The 9,770-nt window shown below is 37.1% G+C and overlaps 1 protein-coding gene across 1 annotated transcript in view; it reads right to left on the bottom strand.

Moving 5' to 3' along the window:
* Nucleotides 1-6,652: 6,652 nt before the first annotated feature.
* Nucleotides 6,653-9,770, bottom strand: part of LOC137802136 (roundabout homolog 1-like) — a 101,079-nt gene continuing 97,961 nt past the window's right edge. The window contains exon 29 of the mRNA XM_068599733.1: nucleotides 6,653-9,693. Coding sequence (XP_068455834.1) covers nucleotides 9,679-9,693 — 15 coding nt within the window. The 3' untranslated portion in view covers nucleotides 6,653-9,678. The remainder of the gene's footprint in view (nucleotides 9,694-9,770) is intronic.

Genomic DNA, 9,770 nt, shown 5'->3' with positions numbered 1-9,770 from the left:
CCTAAACAGAATATATATATATATATATATATATATATATATATATATATATATATATATATATATACACACACACACACACACACACACACACACACACACACACACACACACACACACACACACACACTTGGCTGTGCTATAATTGTTTTGAGAAACACTTAAAAGATATTGAGAATTACAAGGAAAAACACAGGTTAAAACCTGGAAATAATATGCCAATGTAACAAACTGTGTTTCACACTACTTGAAAAATCTTATGTATAATAGTAAAAATGGTTTTCAGCGAAGTTTACCAAAACATTGTGGTAACAACGTAACACATAGGTTGTGATATCCAAAGCAAAGAAAGAGAAATAGGTTTGTGTCTTTTCTCGACCATTCGCAACAAAAAATGAATATGTAATAATAAAATGGTAATCATTGTCAAATTACATACAGTGACATTGTGAAATATTGAAAGGGCAGTATGACAGTAGAGGGACATGTCCAGTCCACGATGTCCTGGTGTCACCGGAAGGCAGATGAATTGCGATCACACTAGATTTGTCTTTTTGCTTTTGAATGGTTATGGATTTACACTAACTGTCACCTTACAAAGATGTATAGACTTGACCAATGGCCAAATTTTAAGAAAACTTTTTTCAGTTTCGAAATGCAGCCAATAAGTATTTTCTGCCAATGAGATTCACGATGCATTGTCTTCGCACTTGTTTGGATGGTTTTGTTCTGATCTTTGTTCTGGTAATGGTTCGCCCTTTGAAGGATCTTTACCTTGCCAGATTGGTTCGCCCTCAGGAATATGCAGCCACATACAGTTGGGCCATTTTTTCAATCCTTTGATGCAAAATAAAATGTGTATGTGAAAACGAACCAGATTTCTCTCAACACCGCCTATGAGTCTTTTGAGTCTTTCCTTGTTCACACCCATCAAGCTCATCAAATATTACTCTCTTTTTTTGGATTGAACAATGCTTTAAATGACAATATGGTTTTCTCTACCACATTTCCCTTTTTTTTAGAATATATAAAATCTCTCAAAACATACACACCAAACTAAAAGTAGTACAATATTTGCATACATTTGTCATTGCATAGTGACTTAAAGAGTTTTCGTTCTTATATGTAATTCCTCTATTTTATAAATATGTGATTTGATCTGTGGTTTTCAGACAGCAAGTAAGTGGCTTATAGGTGCTACAAAGTGAAATCATGGATTATTTTATTGGCTTCTGACTTTATTGCCCTTATGTGATTGTCAAAAACAGCTCGTGCCAATTGTCTGATAAAAGATCCAGAAACAGCAGTGATAGCACTCAGACAAATTTGATTTAACAAAGACACAGTTCGATCAATAAGTCACTTTTTTCCGACTTTAAATAACTATCACGAACCAAAATAATGTTTCTCCTTTCAGAGGATGTACAGAATGATTTAAGTGATCCATGTTTTATAGTCATTGAAAATATTGATGAATGATTAAATCATTTCTTAAATAATATGTACCTGGTGTAACGGCCTGAGGGGAAGCATTGTCTCAGGTGTCTACATCCTAGCCAGAAGGCTCCACCCACGTGTCAGTGGAGCATCAGGATCGTGTGTGGGACAAGACTCATCTGATCCTGATCTCATCAGCAAGGTAGACAAAAGGCAGGGAGGGGAGCAGAGAAGAGATGTGACCAGAGAAGAGGTTTTGCTTCTCCCTGACGGAGGTTAAACTGGTAAGCTGGGTAGCGGCCTGGTTGTGATAGGGAATCAGTGAACAGAGTAACTTTTTTGAGTTATTTTGTGTTTGTTTTCTTAAAACCTTTTAAAACCTTCAGAAATGTGCAATTTGTAGGAGACTAGGTTATACTGTGTTTGCTGCGCTGCCCTAACTCTTGGGTCCTTCCTCCCATCCTGTTACACTGCGCCATGGCTTTTTGGTTAGTTCTTTTTCTATACAATAACCTTTTTATAACTTTTTTCTTATTATACTACAGCAATTTTATATCTAACGCTACACTTGACTTTTTGAGGTTTCAGAAAAGTAAGTAAAAACACACATAGTATAGTATGCTGTAATAAAATCCTGACACAATGTCATGAATATTGACACATAGTCATTTTTGTATGACTATATGCCAAGCAATAGGCATGCAAAATGTAGTATGGTACAAAAATATATAATTTCTCATACTTGTCAAAAAAATTACATCTTTTTTGTTAATATAAAATATTTTAAATGAAAATAGTGATTCACCGTTGACCATTGTCCATTTACAGAGGATAAATCACCTCCATGACTGTCTGACAAAACGTTCACTCCTATGATGCTGTCTCACAAACAGAAAAACGTGTTGTCCTGGCCATAATTTAAACAAGTGGGTTGAACACAGGGGAGCCAGGAGAGACACATTTAGAGATTCCGTTATCTCTGCATTGCAGCTCCCCGAGCAAATATCTGGACAGCAGTGGGGAGGATAGCTTCACGCAATGGGGCAATTGGTGCTACGCGCAGTGTGGGAGAGCCTGTTAATATTTGTATCTGAAGACAGATGGCAGGGATTAGGATTGTCTGCAGATAGTGTGCGGAAAGCGCATCGTGTGCAGTCCACCATTTAAACTTTAAATCCAGCCGGTTGGGTTTCCAGAGGCGCTGTAGGGACAGAAGATTTGGTATCTAGTCGTAAATTCTGTACTCTCTTTGACATCATTTGGCTGCCCTATTACAGGGATCACCTCCTGTCCCACCACACAATCTCAACACCAAATCCTCCATAGACATCTCCTAATTCACCAGCTTGAAGTACATGTGAATTCATAGGAAGACCAGAAATACAATTGGGCCTACGGGGCCCAATTACAAACAGTAGTTTAATACATTTGTTTTAGGATGCTGTGGTCACTTTAGGGGTGTTTTGGTTGGATGGAAAAGCAGTTTAGGGCAATTTTTATTTATTGTATTTTTTCAACAATCAGGGAAAAACAATGTCCTCAAACAGCTTTAAATTCTGTCGAGATTGCTACGAAGAAATATTTGTAGTAGGGGATGTTTTATAAAAAGCACTAGTTTATGAAAATGACAATGAAGAGTAGATAGTAATACTATTACCGATTTTTGAATTACTATATAAAACAACACAATTCACACAACACATTACGAGCATTCATATTCATATTTTACACATGACTTGAAGAAAATCATATCATACGTCAAAGAAATTGTAACTGCACATGTCACACTCAGTTTGTGCAAAGTAGCCAGATGAAGATATTAAAATTAAAGATTTTAACCAAATCAGTCATTGTTCCTGCAGGAGTGGCTGTCTCATTATGGATGCAGCACATTAAATTGATCCTCTGGGTAAATCACCCCCTTATCTAGGTGAACATAAATAGATTAAAAAAGAGGCTGTAGTTTACATGAACAAAATCAGCTTCACACAATTCAGACAGACATGTTTATTCAAGATGTAACAACATGCACAAAATTAGCATATACATGGTATTCATATCCGTGGTGCCACAATCCCAATGAAGAGCCATTTTTAGACACATGACATGTCAATCATGCATTATCAAAGGAAACTGTGATGATGGGTTCAAGCAAGAGACCTAACTGCATTCTTTATACTTTACACTTGTCTTTTCATATAAAAATAAGTCAGACTTTTTAAGGCTCGATGACCGACTGTAACGTCTTACCGAGCAAATATTTAAATACATGTGGCTAAAAATGGAAGTTAAAATAAAATGCCAAAGCATCGAAATAAAAATACATAATATGAATACCAACAGAACATTAACACACATTTAAAAACATATATCATAATATAAAAAGCATTACATAACATGTCAACATTCATGTATTGGTCATGTCCCTCAGGTTGTGGTATGTTGATGCATATTGTCTGAGTATTTTTTTATTTAGATGTCATTGAACTCCTTGAATTGTGAAATTGCAGTGTTCAATTCATCAAAAGGAGTATTTCTTATTTAATTTAGGATGCTTTACATTTTTGCAGGATGTATTATTGCTGCTATAAGGGACGCACTCTCCTTTCTATGTTTTGTGAGATCTCAATACTGCATGACCTGCATCATTTCATGAAATCTGTCTAACCTGAGCTTGACATCCTTGATTACGTGTAACATTTCCTTGAGATGCTGCTTTCTGACTGTCAGCTAATTGCAGCATTCAAACGGTCTGGTGGTTTGCGTCCCCCCCATCTGAGACTGCTGTCCTGTTCCCTGGCTTAGCTTCTCTGAGGGAAAGTCAAAGGCCAGTGGTCTCCTCGGCCTTACGCTCCCCTCAGCGACCAATTTATTTTCATCTTGTTCACACTGATGGTTCATCTTCTTGTGTTCTTGTGTTGCCCGTTCACATTGTGCCTCTGATATGAAGCAGGAAGGCTTCTTCTGGAGGTCTCTGATAGAGGCCATTTATAAAAATACAGAAGGGGCATTTGCATGCTTATATGACTGTGTGTCTTTTCCTCTCCCTGCTCTCACTGACCAAGACTTACTCTACTGTTCAAACAAACACCCAGCTCTGGAAGTTGCTGGAAGCTTTCCTGGAGAGTGGAGTGTTGACTTTGTAGTTTAGCCTTTTTAATTTGGGACAGATTGTCTGTCTGTCTGTCTGTCTCTGCACTATCGCCCAAATAGTTTTCTTCAACAGCCTGGACTTACAATTTGTCTGCTGATGCTGTCATGGTACTGTCAAGGAGCGAGGGTAAGATCCTTAAAGCAGATCAGAAAACAATCCCGTGGAAAATAACAGCTAGTGCATTTACTCATTAGAAATGTGTGTGGACTTTTCACAGAAGAAAGAAACATCTTTTGACCACTACTGAAAAATACTCATTCACGTATTCAGGATTTTGAAATCAGGGAGGTTTTAACTGAACTTTTCTCTGTGAAAGAGAACAACCTAAATCAGAATGACTAGAACATATGTTTGGAGGGGTAATAAACACAATACAAACTCCTGGAGCACACAGTGGAGGCATGGTGAATTGAATGTATTTAATTGGCACAGAATTCCAAAATGTCCCCATATTCCATCACCTAAAAATACATGAGTACAACATACGTTTTGCATACCCTAACACATGTTCATTTTTTTTTTTTTATCGTTCAGTAAATTGCGAGTGATTTTGTTTATGTGGCTATGCATTTTGTTCCAGGCATGTCTGTCATCACTGTAAAGATTGCCCCCTCTCTCCTGCCAGATAGGGCCGTGGCATCATCTTCTCTGCCTTAAATGCAGCTTTTGACAATTCAGCATTCCCTCCTCATCTGCCACAGTAAGTCCACTCTCTGAGTCGTTGGACTGATCCTCCCCCCGGTTCACAGTCAACTTTTCTCGTGACAGACGGTAATATATTTCCACAAAACACATTTTAATTTACCACTGCTGGATGGAGCTTCCCTCTACATCACCCCCACATCCATTATCTCTGACACCTTGTTAATTTCCTCACCAACTGTCTGCTTTAAGAGAAAGCAATCTTCCTCAAACACAACTGCGATAAATTTGAAATCATAAATTCGCACTCTATTACCGCTGCACCCTTTTCACTCATAACTTCTCACTCGACAAAGTGTCGCCTCACCCTCGGCCTTGAAGTGTGTCAGTGACACATGGAAACATTTCCTCTCAAAGCTGAGAAATGCTGCCTATCTCTGACACCACCTGTTTGTTTCACTGCCGTGAAGCTAATCAATGTCTTCATCACATCCAGACTTTCTCCTTGCAACAGTGCCTTCTGCACAGCCTCAATAAACCTAATTACATGGAAAATCATGTTGCCTGAATGATCACATGCACACCTGCTCGAGAGGCCAAAGGGGCGCCTGTTCTCCAAAACCTCAAATGACTTTGACAACAAGTACATTCATTAGAAGAGTATTTACTTGTATTTTAAGATTGGACATTTGTTGTGGGATAATCTGAGGTAGTTGAACACCTCTGTGACATATGGTGCGGCTCAGCTGATAGGTTGAAGGAGACATTTACATTCACAGCAGAGCGCTCAGCCACTGTCTCTACAGATCGGTCCTCTCATAAAGAGTTGTTCAGGGTTGACAGCCATCAGTTTCACTTTTTCTGTCAGCTATTTTTCGCAATTCTGCCACATTTGCCCTAGCTCATGGACAGCTCTTTGTCAACAGATTGCAGGAAATCTGCTGGATAAACATGGCAAAATTTGAAATGAAACTTGGCAGCACAAACACACACACACACACACACAAACACAGACATGCATGCACGCACACACACATGCACAACCACTCACATGTATTCACACACAGTATCTTAGGAACCAAGGCAAGAAACCTACTGTAGATTGTTGTCCTTGAAGGAAGAAAAGAAAGACAAAGAAACAGATGGACATGAAGGCAGCCATTAATGGTGACGAAAAGTAGTTTTCAGGAGAAGAAAACAGTGATACACACACAACTGAATTGACTTCGAATTGTTATTGAAGTAATTCATGAAGAGACTGATTTTATGAATGACTCAATAAAAAACAAACAATAAAAAACGAATATTGCATAATTCAAGTTTCCACAAAAGTAATGGCCACGCACACTCCAGTTTTACAACATGTTTTTTAATTATCACCTCAAAGGCTATAATGATAAGGATACATATTTTGCTTCACTATGTTGATTAAGGTGGACATTATCTTCACAGCGTGAGTAAAAAAATATCCTCTCACCATTTAGTCATCACTTAAGTTTGATGTGATAATTGGACAAAAAAGGTAAATCACACTGTCTGACAGAGGTGCAACTGTAAAGGTCCCGAGGACACACACTATGGAGCCAGTACAGTCTCAATAATGGTAAATGTGCAGAGAAAGATTCACAAATGCGCACGAAATTCACAAATGCGCATGAAGATTTACAAATGCACACAGAACAATTCACAAATATATTTGATTTACAAATGCACACAGGATTCACAAATACATTCCAATAATTTATATAAATGTAAAAACATTCTGCATTTGTATGTATTTATTTGTGAATCGTATTTGTGACTCCACATTTATGAGTTGCTTTTTTGAGACTCCTGTGCAGTGGCTCGATTAGCAGATGTCGTCCTCATTTTCAACCAATGGCATGAGCACAGTTCCTCCTCCCCTCCCCACATAGTATTAGTGATAGCAATTACATCTTCTCTCTTCACAGAAAGCATCATACACATTCCATATCGATGCGTTCTTTTGAGGGTTTAGAACTCTCTAATTACTGAAAAACAGGTTTTCATTATTTATCAGTATGTCTATCTCCTGGTCCTGTAGGCCAGTTAACCTTCTGAAATGTGTCATAAATTCGAAGATTGTATTGCATGATATATTTTCATACAAGTTTAATCTGCAAAACAGATTTTTCGCCACTTGAAGGCAGCGCAATTAACTGAAAACACAACTATGATACAAGGATCTTGTGAGCGAACACTTTCTTATATTTCCACATTCAGAAAATACAGATCAACACGAGCATTCATCTGGAGCTGTTTCTGTGTCCATCTTGTAAATGTAATCACAATATTCACTACATATGTGTTTAGCAACTATATACTATGTTTAAGACATCTGTGGAACTTGTTTTCTTTTAGCAGCACACAGCTGCTTCATTAATGGAGGTTCACTGGTGAGGTTAATTAAACACCATGTCTCATCACATCCTCACAGTTTTCTCCCATTTTGCTCCTCCACATCATCTTACAACCACATAACAGGACGGGCTTACTTGCGGTACTAACTGAACGGCATTCAGCAGAAACCTGACACTTGGAAATCGTGAACTGAACAAACAGAAATGGACAACTATCTTTGAAGATGTTTTAATTATAAATAACGAAACAAACACCAAATCCTTAAGAATAGCTGGCCTTTTGGAATACTACAATGTCAATGTATTTTTGCTTTTAAACATAGCAAATAATATGGTGTAAATGACAGATGGTTAGACACTTGGACATCTTTCCCTTGATGCCACTTCTACACAAAGATTTGATCAACCAAATCTATTCAATTAAGTGTATTCTAGTAATAACAAGGATGGACTTTGTGAGGTAATGTCATACTGTATGTGCACTTCTCAAAGTCTGAAACAAATAAATACAAATCCATGACATATTCAGGGCTTTTTATGTGTTTTCAGGCAAAATGTGAAAAAAGGACCAGGACACATCCTACTCATCGTACATGTTTTTCTTTTTGGCTAAGGTTCTTTAGGGATGATGAAAAGGATCAACAATCATTTGAAACACAAGTTAAACATACGTTCTAATATTTCCGTGAAGATGCAGGTCATGGTACCATGAGATGTTTTTTTTGTTGTTGTTGCCATTATTGGTTATTCATGTCAGAAAATCCGGGTTTCAGTTGAAACTGAAAAGAGGGTAGGTGATACAGAAGTACAATAAAATAATCAGTTAAAAATAATGTGATGTTGGTTCTCAAGCAACAGCAATATTTATTCAAACAGAGTAGTTAAAGTGACATTTGTTCCATATATAATTAACAGATAAGGGCTGGACAATATGACCAAAAACCAGAGTCCAATGCAAATGTAACTTTGTAATTATAAATACACAATATCAATGTAGTTTCCTAGTTCCTGATAATCTGTATTTTCTTTTACTGGCTTTTCGATATGTGTCCAATTGAAATTTGATTTTCTAATTCATTGAAAATCGCTATAAGAGTGAATATAGCTTGGTAAGAAATTTACGAGTAGTTTATCAGCAATCCGATAAATGGAGTGAAGTGTCCACCCCTGCTCAAGAAGTAAAGGTCAATGGAACACAGGACTAAAGGAAATGGACTCACTGGAGAAAACAATAAATGGAACCAGTCCATGATCAGATTTTTGTATCATCCCAAAGGGAGGACCAAGCAGTCAAGCTGTTAAGTAAAAGCTCTGTGAATCTGCATGCAATTCTCTCAGTACACACAATAGATAGTACAAATCTGAATAAAAGCAGCTCAAATGTACGCAACTTAATGCACAATCACAATCAACAATCAATTTCTCAGCCTGAAGTGAACTGATGAAAAATGATTAACAAGACTCCAAAGACTGATTTCTTCCAGACTAAAATTCATGTAACAAAAACATACAATACAATTAAGTGATTGTGCTTTTATAACCAAAGTAGGACAAATAATACAAAGACAAGATGTACATCACTTAAAAAGCATTAACACTGTTATATAAAATTTGAAGCACTTCTGTGGCAGTAAACAATTTCAAGAATTTACAAGATGGCTGGTAATGACTGAATATCAATATTAGTAAAATAACAAGACAATTGACAAGCAAAGATCATGTACAAACTGCATCAAGCAGTCGCCATGGACAATAATCATGTATACACTCACAACCGCCATCAAATGTGCATTCATCTCACTTTAATGAGCAACTTTCATCAGGCTCCTGAAGGCTGGTCACCCAAAAAGCAAACAATAAACTGTGCATCCAAATTAAAGTCTACAGACTTAAAAATGAGGGCACTGTTTTTTTCTTTTTTCCAACACCTAATGAGAAATTTGAAGTAGAAAACAATAGCATGTATTGTGCAGTATTTTCAAAGTCTTTTTTTTTCATATTGAAAAGTCAAATTCCTTCCTCTGAAGCAACTGTAGGGTATTCCTTTTGTGCTCACGTTGCTTCTTAGTTTTTCAGGAACTGTGAAAACAAAACAGTTTCAGGTTTCTGAAATTAAATTAAATTGATACTTAATTTGTGTCACAGTAAATAAAAAG

The sequence above is a fragment of the Clinocottus analis genome, unplaced genomic scaffold (assembly GCF_023055335.1).
Source record: "Clinocottus analis isolate CAN_PGR_092001 unplaced genomic scaffold, fCliAna1.0.p SCAF_5, whole genome shotgun sequence".
NCBI lineage: Eukaryota > Metazoa > Chordata > Actinopteri > Perciformes > Cottidae > Clinocottus > Clinocottus analis.
This window is presented reverse-complemented; position numbering and strand designations above follow the sequence as displayed.